The 18,199-nt window shown below is 58.8% G+C and overlaps 1 protein-coding gene across 5 annotated transcripts; it reads left to right on the forward strand.

Annotated features, from left to right (window-relative positions):
* The first annotated feature begins 309 nt into the window (after positions 1-309).
* On the forward strand, positions 310-14,325 carry UBQLN4 (ubiquilin 4). Of its 5 annotated transcripts, XR_013553163.2 has the most exons (12): positions 310-513; positions 1,945-2,096; positions 2,411-2,628; positions 3,208-3,470; positions 5,053-5,211; positions 8,622-8,847; positions 9,858-9,997; positions 10,446-10,529; positions 10,656-10,771; positions 10,916-11,139; positions 12,553-13,660; positions 14,028-14,325. XR_013553163.2 is itself a non-coding variant. In XM_078440920.2 (11 exons), the coding sequence occupies exons 1-11, from the start codon at positions 406-408 to the stop codon at positions 12,702-12,704; spliced, it is 1,842 nt and encodes a 613-aa protein (XP_078297046.2). In that variant the 5' UTR covers positions 310-405; the 3' UTR covers positions 12,705-14,325. The 5 variants fall into 5 exon arrangements, 4 of the variants coding, with proteins under 4 accessions (XP_078297046.2, XP_078297048.2, XP_078297049.1 ...); XM_078440920.2 differs by having other exon boundaries at positions 12,553-14,325; XM_078440922.2 differs by having other exon boundaries at positions 312-513; positions 10,953-11,139; positions 12,553-14,325.
* Positions 14,326-18,199: the final 3,874 nt, after the last annotated feature.

The raw sequence follows: 18,199 nt of genomic DNA on the forward strand, positions 1-18,199 counted from the left end.
TGAGATCTTGGGTGGACGTCCAGAAGTGGGCGAACTCAGCCTCCGAGGCGGGAGGGGCCCGGGAACGGAGCCAACGCGGTGACGGGGACAGCGTTTTGTCCGCGAGCGGGAGTCCCCGCGGAGGCGGCCGGCCTGGGCTGGCTGCAGGCTGTCGTGGGGAGCCCGCCCCGCCCCGTGAGGCCCGGTGCGGCGGCGCGGCCCCGGCTGCAGTGCCCCCCCAGGCCGCCCGGGGCGCTGTGGGCGCCGCTGGTCCGGAGGGCGGCGCGGCCGCGGGGAGGGGAGGGCAGGGCAGGGGGGGGGGTGCGGAGGGGCGGAGGCCGGAGTCGAGCCGGCCGGCCGGGCGGGGAGGAGGAGGAGGAGGAGGAGCCGGGGCGGGCTGGCGGGCGGCCGGGTGGCGGCGGCGGCATGGCGGAGCCGAGCGGGGCCGAGGCCAGGCCCCCCATTCGGGTCACCGTCAAGACCCCCAAGGACAAGGAGGAAATCGTGATCTGCGATCGAGCCTCCGTCAAGGAGGTAGTACGCGCGGCGAGGGTCGCGGAGGAGGGGTCTGCGAAGAGAGGGGTGGCCCCGAGGCGCTGGGGCGGCGGGCGGGGGCCCCGCAGGCTCTCGGAGGGGCGGGAGGCGCGGAGCGGGGCTGGGGGCGTCCGGCGAGAGGGAGCCGGCGAGCGCGGCGCGTGCGGCGGACGCGAGGCCGGGGCGCGCCTTGTGGCCTGGGCTGGGGGCGTGGCGGAGAGTGGGGAGGGGGGCACCTGGCACCGCGCAGGGGAAGGACCAGGGCCTTGAGGGCAGCGTGCGCCGCGGGGAATGGCCGGGGAGCCGGGGCGCCGAGGCCGGGAGGGCTCCGGGCACGGCGCTGCGCCAGGAGAGCGGGCGGGGGGCGCCTCCGGGTTCTGGGACGCGGGGCGCCGGGGGAGCATTTCCCCGGTCCCGGATCCTTCCGACGCTCCCAAATCGAGGGGGTTACGGTGGGCCCTCGGCCTCTCTGGGACTTACGGTGTGCAGTAGGTGCTCAATAAAAGTGTGTTGAATGAGTGAATGAGGGAGCTTTTCCTGTGTTCGCACCTCCTGTGGCTGCTCCACAATTTCACGCAGGCGGGGCTTAACACAGGCCATCTGGTTGGAAGGAAAGGCTCTGGAAGCTGCGTTTGCTTAGCAAGTGCACTCTTTACTGAGAGTGTCTGTTTTGGTTTAAGTTTGTTTTGGAGGGGAGAGCTGATAGTTTTGGGGAGTCTCGCTCTCCCAAGCCAGTCTTTAGTGCCATCACTGCTCCCTCTCCCCCCTTGTGAAGTGACTGCATTCCAGAACTTACATTCTCTGCCCTGCAAAGCTGAATTTGAAGTCAGCTTGAATTGAGAGACAGTGTGTTTGGTCAAGAGCTGGGGCTTTGAGGTCAAGTCCTGCGTTTCAGTGCAGTTACGTAACTGCTCTGAGCCTCAGTTTTCTCACCTTTAAAATGGAGATAATGACTCATACGTATCTCATGGGACTGAGACTCTTAACTCCTGAGGAGTCACTGCTGGGATGCGTTTGTCCTAGTTGTTGCAAGATGGCTGGGCGTGAGGAAAGTTGGGGTCTGAGAACGGAGGCGGGGCGGGGTGGGGTGGGGTGGACAGGGCCTGGGTGGAAGGCTGTTGCAGGAGTTGGGATGGGCAGGGGCCAGCAGGGCAGGGCCCTCACAGGGAGCTGGGCAGAGGGACTGCGGAGGGGGTGGCAGGAAGCAGCAAGGGCCTTATGGGGTGGGAGACCCCAGGGGTTGAGCTGAGAGGGGACGTCACCGGTCCTTCTCTTTGGTTAACAAAGGGGCCTGCTTATCGCAGCAGGCTGGATGGAGTTGAGACTACAGAAGGGACTTCCCCGGGGGGGGGGGGGGGGGGGGCTAGAGGCAGGGTCCCTGGGGGGTGGAGCCCAGGAGCCTCCGCAGTGACTTCTGCCTCCTGACCACAGTTCAAAGAGGAGATCTCCAGGAGGTTTAAGGCTCAGCAGGATCAGCTGGTCCTGATCTTCGCAGGCAAGATCCTCAAGGATGGGGACACCCTGAACCAGCATGGGATCAAGGATGGGCTCACTGTCCATCTGGTCATCAAGACCCCTCAGAAGTAAGTCCAGGAGAGGAGCACATCCAACTTCCGATCAGGCCTCCCCCCGCCCCGCCCCCCCCCCCGTCACTCACCTGTACCTGGAGGTCCGGGACTCACCTCTCCCAGAATGCCCGGGAGGCAGATGGTGCGGTGCTAGCTTCTCCCTTGGCCGCCTGAATTACTAACTGCCCCCAGCGTTACTGCACCCCCGCCCGAGGGCTGCTCAGGAGGTGGCTTGTGATAGGGTAGTAGAGCACCGAAAGTCCTCCTCTGAGATCACCGGCTTCCCTCTGGAGCTCACCTCAGCTGGGACTTCACTTCTCTGTCCTCAGGGCTCCAGACCCAGCTGCCACCACTGCTTCCTCCCCGTCCACTCCAGACCCTGCCTCGGCACCCTCCACCACGCCTGCTTCACCCGCCGCCCCTGCCCAGCCCTCCACCTCTGGCAGCGCCACTTCGGATGCTGGCAGCGGAAGCCGGAGGAGCAGTGGGGGGGGGCCCTCCCCAGGGGCTGGGGAGGGACCCCCCAGCGCTACTGCCTCCATACTCTGTAAGCCCTGAGGGAGGAGGTCACAGTCCTGCTTTGGGCTAGGGCGCGGGGGAGAGCCAAGAGGAGGCAGAAACATGGTCCCTGCTCCTGGTCTGATGGGGACAGGGAACCCCTGGACATAGGGTTCCAGACATTGCTGCCTGAGCGGAGCAGGGGAGGACATCCGTCTATGAGGGCCTCCCGGAGGAGGGGAGCATGGGTGAACGTTAAGGGGACGGGAGAAATGAGGTTGCGGACGTGGGGAATGCGGGGTGAGGATATTGGAGTTTGGGGACAGAGTGGGTCCAGCAGCAGCCAGCTGGGGAGTGTCTAGGCTCATTCAGCAGGCCATCGCTGGTCGCCGTCTCTTCGCTCAGTGCCGTGCCCGGCTCCGGCTCTCGGCCTCGGCTTCCGGAGAGATCTCGGTCTGCTAGGCTCCCGTCTCTGCCGGCAGCGGGCCAGGGCTTGGGCCCGGGGAAGGGTTGGAAAGGGGAGATGCCAGAAGCAGACAGGGCCCGTCGCGGAGGCCTGCATTCGGCGGCTGTGGCCAGGTGGGGGCAGGGTTTTGCGGCCGGCCGTGACCCTGGCCCCTCCCCGCAGCTGGCTTTGGGGGCCTCCTGGGCCTGGGCAGCCTGGGCCTGGGCTCCGCCAACTTCATGGAGCTGCAGCAGCAAATGCAGAGACAGCTGATGTCCAACCCCGAGATGCTGTCGCAGATCATGGAGAACCCCCTGGTCCAGGACATGATGTCTAACCCCGACCTGATGCGCCACATGATCATGGCCAACCCCCAGATGCAGCAGTTGATGGAGCGGAACCCTGAGATCAGCCACATGCTCAACAACCCGGAGCTCATGAGGCAGGTGGGTGTGAGAGAAGGTTGGGGTGGGGACGGGCAAGACACCGGTGGGACTTTTCCCACCTCGCCCTGCCTTGGCTTATTTGGTGACTTACTCATCCGGCAGCCCTGTTTGGAGCACTGGGGGTGTAGTGACGACAAGGCACAGGCCTAGCTTTCCAGGAATTTCTGGTCTTAAAAGGAAATGGGACAAGCAAGCGCGCAGTAGTAACGTGGCGTGGTTGGTGATGTCATAGTCGCGGGATCCCCTAAGAGAAGGGCTCCTGGCCCCGGGGAGGGGGGGAGTGCTCAGAGGAGGCTCTGGAGGAAGTGTCAGCCACGCTGAGACCCAGAGGAGGAATCATGAGCCGGAGGAAGAAAAAGAGGAGAGTGTTCAGGCCTGAGGGACAGCACGTGCAAAGGCCTGGGTGTAGGGTGTTCGGGGAGCGTCGCGGCTGGGCCGGGCAGGGCTGGTGGCCGAAGGACGCCCGGCAGCGGCGGCGTGTCAGGCTTCGGGAGCCCTGTCTCATGGCCCAGTCCCCCGGGGGAAGAGGAGAGATGACGTCAGCGGAGCCGTGGGCACCGGTGCTGGGTTCCCCTGGAGATAAGTGCCTTCGGAGCAGGGACTTGCGGGTGTTTTCTTCCCTGCCTAGAATTGCTCCTGTGCGTGGAAGTCACTCTGGAAACACTTAGAGAATGAGTGAATTATGGGGTAAGGAGTCAGGGTGCCGTCTTAGACGTAAAGGTGCTTTAGTGAGCACTTGTGGAGGGACTTGGGAGTAGGGACAGGGAAGGCATCCCAGGCAGGGTGCCCTTTGTCCCCCGTCATGCACTGCTGTCTCCTGGGTTGACACAGGCCAGCCCTTATTGAGAGTGAGCCCCCATCCCGTCCACGGGTTTCTCAAGGTTTGGCCAGGCCGGAGACCTGGGGGTGGGGTTAGAGGGTGCTGGTCGTGTCGCCCCAGCGTGAATCCTTTCCCTCCCCAACTTATGGTCATCTTCTGGGAACCGCAGTGTGGTCTTGGACAGACAGAGTGATCTGGCCTCAAAACCTGGCCCCACCACTAACCGGCTGTGTGTCCCCAGTGAGTCTCAGCCTATTTCCTCATCTGCAGAATAGGGACAGAAATATCTCCTTGGGACAATTATCATGGGGAGCACGTGACTTCCGTTGTGTGAATTACTTAGCTGGGTGCCTGTGTATCATAGGTGCTCAGATGTTACTCTCCTCTGCTTCCTCCTCCTCCTCCTCCTCATGTCCTTTCCTACCAGTTTCCTTTTGCTCCCTGTACTTCCGAGGGCCTCAGGTTCGAGGGCCTCCTGAACCTGAGGAAGAGAAGCTGCTGTCCTCGCCCCCCCACCCCTGGGTCATTGTACCGCAGCACAAAGCCAGGCAGACTACCCTTGCAGGCAGGGACAGAGCCAAGATGACAGTAGAGGGAGGAATTTACCTGCCACCCTGCCGCTGTGGGGCAGTTCCTGGGCCCTGGACCCTAGTCCTGGGACAGACCTCCTCCTCAGGGCCCACCCCCGTCCAAGCCTGGTGCCCCCCCCCCCCCCCCCCCCGGGTTCCGGGGTTCTTCCTGTCTCTCTCCCTTCTCCACCAGACCATGGAGCTTGCTCGAAATCCAGCCATGATGCAAGAAATGATGCGGAACCAGGACCGGGCCCTGAGCAACCTGGAGAGCATCCCCGGAGGGTATAACGCCCTCCGCCGCATGTACACAGACATCCAAGAGCCGATGTTCAGTGCTGCCCGGGAACAGGTGGGACCAGGGGCTGGGCTGTGGGAGGGCTGTTTGGGCTCAGGATTCCCTATCCCCGGATCCAAGTCAGCCTCTTTGCCTACGCAGCCCTCCGACAGTGGGCCTTGGCTTGAGAGCGGTTCTCACAGCACAGGCGGGGGTGGTCCAGCCTGGCATGGGGCGGGGCAGCAGGGTGGAAGGTAGCAGAATTCCCCAGGGAAGCGGGGCGGGGTGTAGCGTGCAAAGCGTCCGACAACTTCTTGCCCCGGGGGCTCAGGGGCCGTGGGGCCGGCAGTGTGTCTCAAGTGTGGTCCTTGGATCACCTGCATCAGAATCACCCAGGGGGGCTCGCCGATCGTCAGATTCCTGGTTCCCACCTTCGAGCCTCTTACTGACTCACTCTCTGGAATCAGGCCCTGGGAACATGCACTTTGAAAAGTACCTTAGGGATTCTTCCAAATACGTAAGAAGTATACAGCCTCCTTTCACGTCCCTGAATGTAGTGTCAGTGCCTTTTGGGTTCTTTTTTTTCTTTTTTAAGTTTAATTTACACTAAATACGTGATACAAATATTTACACACCTCAAAGTTCCGAAGTTATACAAAGTAAACAGTAGGGGATCCGTCCTTCTGGTTCCATCTCCCAGCCACCTCTTTTCTACCTCAGAGGTGACTACTGTTAGTGTTTTTTATAATTTCCTGGGCGTATTTTATACTTGCAAATAAGGCTTTACAGAAAGAAGTGTAGCTTCGTGCAGCCCTGCCCCAGTTTACAGCTCCTTCCCTCTCCAGAGCTAACTGCCACCGAGAAGTTGGTGTTTACCGCCTTGATTCTTTTATGGCCTATGTTTGTATCCGTAAATAATGTAGAGTATTGTTTTGCATATTTTTAAACCTCCTAGAAGTGGCATGCTGCCGTTCATATAATTTTAACCTGCTTTTTAAAAACATTTCCTACGAATACTTTTCTTGGAGAATAACATGGCTTCAGAAAGGGACACACATCATAAGCGTGCGGCTTGATGGAGTTTCACGAACGGAACACACACACACACCCCAAACCAGGGCCCAGGCGGGAGGGTGGGATCTCATGTTCCTTTTTCCTTGTGGACGAGAGCACCACGTCCTGCGTGGTCTGTGCTGTCCCAACAGATTTCCTTGTTCACGCCGCCTCCGTCCCACACCAAATCTCCACAGATAAGTGTGAGTCTAGCTGACTGTGCGTGGGCCCGCTGGTCGGTCCGTCTGTCCTTGCAGTGATACCACATTGTCCTAATTAAGCCTGGGCTTCTGGTAGAGCAAACCCCTCACCTTACTCTCCTGCGTCTTCTTGGTTATTCTTGGCAGTGCTGTTGCAAATCTTAGAACGTGCTCGTCGGGATCAACTATGAGTTTTTAAAGGAATTTGTTTAAGTTTTATTTAAGTATTTAATTAAAAACGTATATCCAAGTAACGCATGCATCTGGTTAAAAAAAAAAAAAACAACCAAGGAGCTGAGAAAGGCTTATAACAAGCCCTCCGGCTAACTCTGATGCAGGCCGAATTGTAAGAACCACTGGAATAACTAAAAGAACAGACTTTTGGCGTCGGCAAACCTGGGTTCAAATACCTAATGCACCACTTTTGGTGGTGCAGTTTTAAGTTAGCTGCTTAACCTTTCTGAGTCTTAGCGTCCATGTTTTCAAAATGGAAGTGATATAATACAGCTGTGATTCTTGACCCTTTTGGCCTCAGGACCCCTTTATACCCTTAAGAATTATTGAGGACCTCAAAAAGGTTTTCTTTTTGTGGGTTGGGTCTCTTGATAGCCACTGTATCTGAAATTAAGACCGAGAAACTTACAGAAGGTCGATTAATTCGTTTTAAAATGACAGTAAATACCCTACACGTTAATATAAAGAGCGCGTTCGCTTGAAAAATAACTTAATTTTCCAAAACAAAACTTTAGAGGAGAGCGGCCTTGTTCTAACTTTTGCAGACTCCCTTGCCATCTGGCTTGCTGTGGGACCCAGTTCTGCTTCCGCGCTCCGTGCAGCATCACATGTCACATAGCCTCTGGAAAACGCCACTGAACACTCATGAAAACAACAAGAGTGAAAAAAGGCAAATAGCATCTCAGAATTCTAAAACCAGGGTTAAGCCTTGCAAGGGTCCCAGGACCACACTTTGAGAACTGGTACATTGGAGGGCTACTGTAAACATTAGAAGAAACATGCCTGGTACATAGTAGGTGCTCAATAAATGGCAGCTGTGATTGCCCGAGGGTGGTCAGAAAGAGATTCAGTCTATAGACAGCATGGGGAAAACTAGGGGGCCCAGAACTCAGCGGTGGTGGGTGCCAGGTGAGTTACCAGAACAGGAAGTGTGAAATAGGGACAAAGCCTGAGGCTGGGGTACACAGACCCTGGCCTACTGGCTGTCATCCCAGCAGGCATCTGGTAAGGTGGAGGAAGCCCGGCTCAGAGCTGGAGGGCCTTGGCTGCTCTGGTCCCCACGACCTGCTCTGAATGAGCAGGAGACCCCGCGGTGACAAGGGGCTGAAGCTGTGCAGCTGAGGACCACCCAGGACCTCAGGATGGGGGGGCTGGAGCAGGGAAATAGGGCACAGACTCCCTCAGCGAGCACAGCGCTGGACAGAGCTCTTGCCTGGGTGCCGGGGGATCCGGAGGAAGTTCCATTGCCACTTTGGGCAGCACACCATGTGATGGGGTGCCGACCCCGAGGCCATCCTGGGGGACAGCAGGCAGCCTGGTGCTGAGGAGGCCTATGTAGCTGAAGGAAGGAGGCCGAGGAGAAGGCTGTGCGGAGGAAGCAGCGGAAGCAGGGCACGCTCAGCCGGAGATGAGTGCCCCTGAGGGGCTCCCCTGCGTGTGCTTGGAGGGACAGAATGCCATGAAGAAGACCTGGGCTTCTGGGGAGGTCCTATTGGACCAAGACGGCTGGACAGGGGGACGCCTAGAGGCAGCCCAGGGCTGAAGCAGAGAGCCAGCTCCCCTCAAGCCAACAATTATTTATTGAGCACCTACTAGTGTCAGGGGAAGGGTGGGGCGCAAAGGTGACCTTGCCTGTGCCCCTGAAGACCTGAGGAAGACCTATGTGTCCTTACGCGATGAGGAGGTGTGTGTAAAGTACCACAGGGCACAAAGGAGACTAGAGACCAAGTCTTTGGAGCCCTCGGGGAAGGCGGGAAGTTTCCAGTTACCTGAGGGGTTTCCTCATCCCCTGGCCGCTCCTGCACTGGCCACCTCCCACCCTGCAAGGTGAGGGTGTGGCTGCCCGTCTCCAGGCCAGAACTGGAGCTGAGGGCCTCCGGGACCTCCCACCCCCTCCCTCTCCCAGGGAGGGGAGGCTGTTAGGTGAGAGGCGCGGGGGGCCTAGCCCTCACCCTGGTTTGTTTCGGTCCTTAACCCAGAACCTTTCCCTCCTCCCAGTTTGGCAACAACCCCTTCTCTTCCCTGGCCGGGAACTCCGACAGCTCGTCCTCCCAGCCTCTGCGGACTGAGAACCGAGAGCCCCTCCCTAACCCCTGGAGCCCCTCGCCCCCCACCTCCCAGGCCCCCGGGTCCGGGGGGGAGGGCACCGGAGGATCGGGGACCAGCCAGGTGCACCCGACAGTCTCCAACCCCTTTGGGATCAATGCGGCTAGCCTGGGGTCAGGTATGTCCTGGGCTGGAAGGAGCTTAGTGGGGTCACCAGGGTAGTCCCTCTGCCCCAGGACTGAATGGGGCTCGCACTGCTGCAGCCTCCTGAAGACAGGTGAGCCTGTACTGAAGCCCCGGAGGGGGGGTCTGCAGCCTGGGGCAGAAGCTCTGCCCCCTTGGGATGAGGGGTGGTTTGGGCTGTGTCCTGACGTCCCTGGAGCAGCCTGAGTGACGGCACAGAGTAAAGCAGGCCCCACTCCGAAGCGCTCAGCACTGCTGGTACCATCCAGGCAAATGGGTCAACCTGGGCAAGTGGGTGTGGGAGGAACCGGGCGCTCCCAGGGACAGGCAGGTGTGAGGCTGGGGGAGAAGGATGTGTGGACTTGCCATGGACAGACAGGGGCGGGCTGTGCACAACCCTTGGGGAGGCCCCACTATCTGGACTGGGACTGTACATGTGACCCCGGGGATGTCTCTGGTAGATGCCCTGGTTCCGGGGGGGGGGGGGGGGGGGGTGGCACCTCGATCAGGAGAGTCCCTTCCCCTCCGTGTGCTCCAGTCCCCTTATGACCCGTGGCTTTCAAATTGTACTCCTGAGTCCGGGGGTCCGGACTTTCCCCAGAAGGAGAAAGGACTGAGTGGGAGGGGCTCCAGCCAGTCCCTTGTCACACTTGGTTCGGAGTGACATCTGGTTTGAGGAAAGGGCCTCTGCCACTAAGAAAGACTGCCAACCACGAGCCTATGTGACCTCTGTCAGACCCTTTCCTGGAACAGCCCCGGTGGGGGGGGGGGGCGGGGGGAATGAGACCCAGTTTCCAACCTGCTTGTCCGTAGAGCAGCTGGGAGAGGGGCCGGGCGGAAGCAAGGCCAGAGCTGGGGCCCACGCCCCTGAACTGGGGTCAGCTTTTCGCCGCCCCTCTGAGCTCCCTAACGGCTCAACGTTGGAAGTAAGGGAGATGGAAGAGGGGCAGGCATCTGGTTTCCATCTGGACCCTTTTGTCCTTGTCGTCTTCCTCCTCGTGCTAGGAGTGTTCAACAGCCCCGAGATGCAGGCTCTCCTCCAGCAGATCTCTGAAAACCCGCAGCTGATGCAGAACGTTATCTCTGCCCCCTACATGCGCAGCATGATGCAGACGCTGGCCCAGAACCCCGACTTCGCTGCTCAGGTACGCGGGGCGGGGGCAGGTCCTGCGCAGTGGGCGGGACCGCGGGAGCCAGACGGCCTGGGCTCCTGTCTCTGGTCCCGCCCCCCCAGCTGCGTGAGCTCAGCCCCTCCCGAGCCTCCAAGTTTGCTCACCTGTAGTGGCCGTGGCCGTGGCCCCTCCCTCACGGCGTCCCGGGGGGCGCAGTGAGCTCATACGAGTAGAGCGCCCGGAACGTGGCGTGGTGCCCAGTGCGCCCTGTACTTGGGGACACCGTCAACGCCAGGCGCGGGGCTGCAAGCCCTGGCCCGAGGCCCGGAGCGCGGTTCCGTCTCCTCTCACTGCCCCCGGGAGGCCTTCGGGATGCACGGGGACCCAGATCTCCCACGGCGGTGGGGGTGCCGAGGGAGACAGGCCGCCGGGATTCTGAGGGCGGGTGGGCCCCGGCCTCCCTCCCGCCTTCACCCCGCAGATGATGGTGAACGTGCCGCTCTTTGCGGGGAACCCCCAGCTGCAGGAGCAGCTCCGCCTCCAGCTCCCCGTCTTCCTGCAGCAGGTGGGTGAGGCTCTCGGGGCCAGGGACACGGGGCGTGGGGGGGGGGGGGCGGGGGAGGCAGAGCAGAGCTCCGGGTGGCCGCCTGCGTCCTGCCACCACTGCCTTCCTTTGCCTGTTTCCCGCCAGATGCAGAACCCGGAGTCCCTGTCCGTGCTCACCAACCCCCGCGCCATGCAGGCCCTGCTGCAGATCCAGCAGGGCCTGCAGACCCTGCAGACCGAGGCCCCTGGGCTGGTACCCAGGTGAGGGCGGGGCCGGGGGCGGGGGGGAGGGGCACAAGGCTCTGGCTCCGCCTCCGCGCCAGGCCCCGCCCCGCCGCTCTGAGGGTCTGCTCTCCTGCTCGTGCGCTCCGCCTTCTGGACCTCACGCTCCCATCCCTTTCTCAGAGGCTGCCTCCCACCTCTCGGTCTCTCCTGCCTGCAGCCTTGGCTCCTTCGGGATGTCCCGGACCCCGGCGGCCCCGGCAGGCGGCGACACCGGGTCTGCGCCCGAGGCCCCCACCTCCTCGCCAGCGCCCCCCGCCACGCCTTCTCCAGCGGGGGCTCCCAATGCTCCCCAGCACCTCATGCAGCAGATGGTCCAGCTGTTGGCAGGGGGCGGGAACTCCCAGGTACGCGGGGCTGCGGGGCCGCGGGGCTGCGGGGCCGGCGGTGTGGGGGGTGGCGGCAGCCTGGAGAGGCAGAGCGGGTTTGGAGCCAGCCGGACCGCCGCCCGCAGGGCTTGGTCTGCCCCTTGCTGGCCTTGGGCCGGTTGCCACCTTCTCCACGTTGGCTTTTGCGGCTGTGCTTTGGAGACGAGAGTAATGATAGAACTTACCGGGCTCTGGGGGCCGTTCTCATGCCTCGTGTGCGAGAGCACCTTCGCTCCACTCCTCACAACGGCCTTGGAAAGAAGCTGCTATCTCTGTGTTATAAAAGGGGGAAACTGAGGCCCAGAGAGGGTAAGTGGCTTGCTCAGAGTCACGCAGCCAGTAAGTAATGAGGCCAAGGTATGCTGGCTCCTGAGTTTACACACCTTAACCACCACGTCCTACCGCTGCTTCCTTCTATCACAGGGTCCTTTGGTGATTAAATCAGCCTCCTCCTCCAAGACTAGCGCGGAGGGTTCTGGGGGACGAGGTAACTAGAACCCTGTGTTGCAAAGTCAAGGCTAGGGGATTGGGTGAGGAGTAGGGTTGACCTCAGGTGAGGCCCTTAACCTTTCTCTGGCTTCCCTAACTTGTCTGGGAGGACCCTTTTGACGGAAACTTAAGTGTGCCCAGCTCTGCAGAAGGTTCTGTTCTACAGAACCCTGTAGAAGGGTTGGACCAAGAGTCACCAAGGAAGGTCCAGTCCGGCTTAGATCCTGCGGACCGTGAGGAGAAGCAGCACCCAACCCTGGAGAAGGCTCTCGTGCTGCACGTTAGGGGGCTTCTGTGACCCTCGGCACATCCTTTCCTTCTGGGGACAGTGCGTTCACCCTATCAGAGGCTGGGCGGCCTGTCACTGCTGGGCTCCTTCACGGCCAAGGCTAGTGCTTCCTGCACATCCTTTGGGAAAGCATTTCCAGGAGATGTATATAGGAGTGTCAGACACGAAAAGCCTTCTCTTCTGTAAATAATGGTGTTTGTTGATTGGCTAACCGTGATCGAACAGGTTCCTTCTTTCCTGGGGCCCTTCCCTGGCCTTTCCCCTGGCTCCCTGCTTGAAGACTGCCGGGGGCAGGGCTGGGGGTGGACTTTGTGCAGACCGTGCGTCTTACCGAGCACACACCATTTGGCTTCTGGAGCGCCGTTAACCTCTCCAGGGACAGAAAGTGGTTAGGAATATAGGCTGCTCTAGGCCCGTCTGTTACTTCGAAATGTTCAGAAAGACACCCCCACCTTCTGTTACACAGTCGTTGACTGATGTGGGGTGCAGGCTCCGTGACCCCTGAGGCTCACCCTTCCCTGCCCGCTGGTTGGGTCTGAGGATGCTGGAGAAGACCTACTGGTCATCTGCTCTGCGCCGTAAACCTCGGACTCAGAGAGGCCCGTCCTCTGCAGGTGCAGACGCCAGAAGGGGGTGGCACTGCGCCCCCTTCACGAGGCCCGTCCTCTGCAGGTGCAGACGACGCCGGAAGTACGGTTCCAGCAGCAGCTGGAGCAGCTCAACTCCATGGGCTTCATCAACCGTGAAGCTAACCTGCAGGCCCTGATTGCCACAGGAGGGGACGTCAACGCAGCCATCGAGAGACTCCTGGGCTCGCAGCTCTCCTAACCCCCCGGCCGCGCCTCCTGCCTCTCCCTTCCCTGGGCGCCAGCGCCTGGCTCCTCTGTCAGCCCCTGCCCTTTGCCTGCCGCCCATCTCCCCGCCCCGTCCTCTCCAGACAGCAGGGTGACTTTAGGGGCACGGGCCTCGCCCCAGTGCCCTGCGCATTTTGGGTTTACTTGTACATCTCTTATGGAGTCTTTGCTCTGGGCCCTGCTCCAGCAGGGCTGTTCAAGTGGTTTTCACAGTGTCTCCGGTCGGCCCCAGCTCCTGGCCCCACCGCCTCCTGGCACAGCCTGTAGACCTCTGGTGGCGGTGGCCTGGCCATGCTGGGTGGGAGGAGGGACTGGGGCGGGGTCTTCATGTGTGCCTCTAGGGCTCTGCTTGTTGTCTGGTTACTTGTGGCGACTCCTCTGTCTCTCTCTCTCCACCTGCAGCCTGACCCCTGCTGGGACCACACACTGAAGCAGGGCTGGCGGTTGGGGGGGTGGGGACAGGCTCTCTTTTCCATCCCCCCCCCCGCCCCCCCCCATCCTGGTCCCTTCATCCAGGCTTTGTTGGGATGTCCCGTCCGAAGGGGGAGACCAGACACCACACTCTGTGTGAGGAACCGAGCCCTGGACCGGCCCGATGGAGTTGGGTGCAAAGGAGGGAGGAGATTTTCTGGAGGAGGGGGATGGGAAAACGAACTGAGTCGCAGGCTCAGCGGCTGGAACTTGGAATGGACACTTTGGGAGTGGAGGCCCCACGGAGCTCCCTTAGGCGGGGTCCAGGCTCAGGCCTGGCAGAGGGCCCTGGAGATGCTAACGGGGTCTGAGCCGCAGGAAGGGCTCAGGAAGCCAAGCGACACGGTTCACGGGGGCTCCTGCCGGCTCCGTTTCCAGGACCCGCCTGCATCCCCAGGTACCAGGGTCTCAGTCCCCCTCACGAGACACGAAGGGATTGGGGTCTGTCTCAGCAGCGGGTGTGTATGCGGTGGGTACTCACACACACACACACACACACACACACACACACACACACACACACACTCGAGCGGCATAGGACAGCAGATTCCTTGTTGGTTTCTGGTTCCGAGCTGTCTCCCACCAGAGAGGTAGGCAGGAGGGCTGGTCCGGGGCAGGAGTGCACACAGCCCAGGGAGCTAGGTCCTGGGCCTCTGGGCACCGGGCACCCCAAGGGCAGTGTGGTCCTGAAGCTGTCGGGGAACAGTAGAGGGGTCTCTACCCCTGCAGCCCCGGCCTTTGGATCCTTCACCGTTTCCTTCCAGGCCAGAGAGTTCTATTTGAGGAAGGGAAGGAGAGGGCCGCGGCGACGCCTTTGGTGTGGAATTGGACGTTGCTGTGTCGAGCGCAGGGGAGGCTCCTGTCGCCTCTTCTCTCTGCGGCTTCGCGCAGCTGCTCGGAGGACCCGTGGCTGAGAATATGGAGGCGCGAGGGGCACAATTGTCTCCCGAGTGGGAAAGCGTCCTGAGCAATCCGGAGAGGGTGTGTGTGGCTCTCCCTCCTGACCTCCCCAACCTCCACACTGGCCTTTGTAAATAAACGACGTGGTCTTTGTTGTCGGGATGTCTTGGTGTTTGCTTTCTGGGGGAGAGGAGGCCGGCCGAAGAAAACTCGGTTTTAGGGGGTTTAATAAAGCGGGACCCGAGGACGTTGAAGGGGGTTCAGTTGCCACAGGTGTTAAAGGATGCCGCCACCCCCACGCCGTCAGGGCTGGGAGGCGGGGCGTAGGAAGGTCATTACTGCCCTCTTCTGCCGATAGGGCAAGACTCTTACCTCAGGTAAAAAGGCCAAGACAAAGCAAACTATTGCATCCAGACCTTCTGCAAGTGAAGTCAGGAGGTTTAGCCTTGAACTCCGAGACTAAGCCTGGCCGGTTCTCCCGCTGGAAGCCACAAAAACAGACCTGGCAGGATCGGAAAAGGGCCAAGTGGAGTGAGCGGCGTCAGGGTGTCCGCGGGCGGACTCACCGGGCTGGCAGCTCCCACGGCGGGGGGAGGGGAGGACACAGCGGGGGGTGGGGGGCAAGTGGTGGAAACTGCAGGAATGAGAACAGCAGTCCGCAGAAAGGCGCAAGCGAAGAGAAAATGTTTGGAAGCAACCGGACAATCAAGACAGCGGGCTCTCGAGGGAGCGGCAGACCAGCGCCCGCGTCCCACCAGCGACGTGGAAGCCCACGGGGTGGATGCTGCCTCCCCCCAGTCTGGGATGCGGCGCCGGGCGAGAACGTCTTTCCAACGTGAAGGTAAGATAAAGGTATCTTCAGACAAACCCAAATTGAGACCACCACCGGCCGACTCACGTGTGGGGTGATCTTGGGTCATAAGAAAAAGAAAAAACAAAGAACAATGGTAAACGTGTGTGTAAACTCCATAAAACAAAAGTGATGATGTCTCATGGTGGGGTGTTCTGTTTTGTTTTAGAGAGAGCGAGCGAGCACACAAGCTGGGGAGAAGGGTGCGGAGGGAGGGAGAGGGAGAGAATCTTAAGCGGGCTCCACACGCAGCACAGAGCCCAAGGCAGGCCCGAGCCCACGACTCTAGGATCCTGACCTCAGCTGAAATCAAGACTCAGACGCTCAACCGACTGAGCCGCCCCGGGGCTTCTTTCTCGTGGTGTTTAAAATACAGGAATTGATGGGGCACCTGGGTGGCTCAGTCGGTTAAGCCGACTTCGGCTCAGGTCGTGATCTCGCGGTCCGTGAGTTCCAGCCCCGCGTCGGGCTCTGTGCTGACAGCTCAGAGCCTGGAGCCTGTTTCAGATTCTGTGTCTCCCTCTCTCTGACCCTCCCCCGTTCATGCTCTGTCTCTCCCTGTCTCAAAAATGAATAAAACGTTAAAAAAATTAAAAAAAATAAATAAATAAAATACAGGAATTGGGACTTGTGACTCGGCGGCTCCAGAGTCAGAGACGGTGGGGTTGGGGTTAGCCTGCACGGCGCGGCCTTCGCGTTGTGCTGGTAAAGGACAGGGTGCCAGCTCGTGGTAGCTGCCGCTAAGTCAAGGACAAATGTTTTGTAAGCCACCAAAGAGAAAAAACGTGTAACAGCTGCCAAGTGACCGGAAGGACAAAACGAAACGAAGGCGACGACTCCAAACCAAGGCAAGAGAGAAGACACGTGGTCAAGACGTTACCCTAGGAGGCGTTTCGGGGTGTGAACCGATGCTGTGTGGCACTGTAATGGTGGACGCGTGGCACTTAGAGCAGAGCGAACCTTCGTGCAGGCAAACTGAAAACCACGTGTCATCTCGGAGGTCAGGGGACCCCAGGACGGGATGAGGAACGTGACCAGAGACTGTAACTACGTTTTGAATGTATGAAATCACTGCACTTGCAGGACGGGGGTAGATGCTGACAGAAGTAACTCGGAAACTAGCGGAATCTTTACAACTCAAGGCAGAAGAAACATAGCGCCGCGTTCTTGTTGATTGCATCCCACGGATGTACTGTTAACGGTTCCGAGACCACCGTGCACGTCTGCTACAATTGACAATGTAAGCAAGTGGGGGACGGCCAGGGGGGTGCGGTTTCTCTCTGTTGGGGTGGGGAGTGGACAGATGAGCGGGGGAGTGAGGCCGGAAGGACTCATGTGGTCACGGATTAGAACACGAACCCATGTTCAGCTTAATACGGATCCAGCTAAAAGTATTTTGTAGATGCGTGTGAGTTAGCACACACGCCTGTGTCCTTGCTGTCCGTGGAGAGGACCCAGGGGTCATGACGCCCAGTGGCAGCCAGCACCCTGGTGCCCAGAGATTGCTCGTCTGTAGACCCCCCACTCCCACAGTGAGCAAGCAGCCACGCCGGGAGCGGCCTCCCAGGGGCCGTGCTGGTGACTCCCAGGCCAGCTGCCCCGCGGGGACAATCGGCCTCCCCGCCGCCTGGACCACATCCCTGCCTGCAGAGCAGTCGGGGAGGAGGGATAGGGCGAAGACTCCAGGAGAAGCTGGTGTCCCAGAGAGTCATGGCAAGGGGCTGGTTTTAACCACTCCCTTTTAAGCGAAACATTCCGAATTCCCTGCGGGAGGGGCTGGGGGTGACCACAAGACATTTATAGAACATAAGAAAACAGAAAGATTGAAAGTAAAAGTCTGGGAAAAGATACACTACAAACGCAAGCCAGAAGAAAACGAGGGGACTGTACTAATAATAGATCAGACAGAATTTCAGGCCGAAAGAAACACTAAGAGGTAAAGGGGGTTCATTCATAATGATAAAAGGTAACATTCACTGGGAAAACAGACTAATCCTAAGTATTTATGCGTCTAATGACCTGCCCTCAATATATAAAAAGAAAAAAAAAAATTGAGAGCGCTACAAAGAGAATCAGAAAAGCCCTCAGTCATAGACTTGAATACCCCTCTGTCTGTAATTGGGAGGCTAGGCAGGGAGACAATAGCCATAGGGACCAACATATATCATTAATTCTAAGATAGAGATTTTTTGGGGGGTGCCAGGCTGGCTCAGTCAGTGGAGCACGTGACTCCTGATCTCAGGGTTGTGAATTTGAGCCCCGCATTGGGTGTAGAGATTACCCAAAAATAAAATCTTAACAAAAAATAAGATACATGGGACACCTGGGTGGCTCAGTTGGTTAAGCATCCGACTTCAGCTCAGGTCGTGACCTGAGGGTTGGTGAGTTCCAGCCCCGTGTCGGGCTCTGCTTAGGATTCTCTCTCTCTCTCTCTGCCCCTCCCCAACTTGCGCATGCACAGCACACTCGCTCTCCCTCTCAGATTAAAACAGAGAGGCAACATTTTGAATTTATAAAATATTTTAAAACCAAACTATATCAAAGAGTTACCTATCAACACTGATGGAATGCAGTTAAAGCGGTATGTAGAAGAAAGTTCATAGCCTTAAATATATACATTAGAAAAGAAGAAAAATTGAAAAGCAATGAGTTAAGTAGCCATCTGAAGAAGTTAAAAAAAAAAAAAGAATAGCAAAATATACCCAAAGAATGGAGAAGGGTAGAAAAACCAAGAGTAGAGCAAAAATTAATGAAATAAAAAAATAAACAATAAATGATATATCTGATAAGGGGTTAATATATATCGAAACTACAGTGAGGGATACCTGGCTGGCTGGGTGGGCGGAACATGTGACTCTTGATCTCGAGATTGTGAGTTCGAGCCCCGCAGTAGGTGCAGAGAGGGCTTAAATAATAAAATCTGAATAAAAAAAGAACGTTCATGGGAATGCAAGCTGGTGCAGCCACTCTGGAAAACATTATGGAGGTTCCTCAAAAAACTCAAAACAGAACTACCCTACGACCCAGCAATTACACTACCACGGGATATAGGTGGGCTGTTTCGAAGGGACACATGCACCCCCACGTTTACAGCAGCGCTGTCGACAACAGCCAAAGGATGGAAAGAGCCCAATGTCCCTCGATGGATGAGTGGATAAAGAAGATGTGGTCTATATATACAAGGGA

The sequence above is a fragment of the Panthera onca genome, chromosome F1 (genome assembly GCF_046562875.1).
Source record: "Panthera onca isolate mPanOnc1 chromosome F1, mPanOnc1 haplotype 2, whole genome shotgun sequence".
NCBI lineage: Eukaryota > Metazoa > Chordata > Mammalia > Carnivora > Felidae > Panthera > Panthera onca.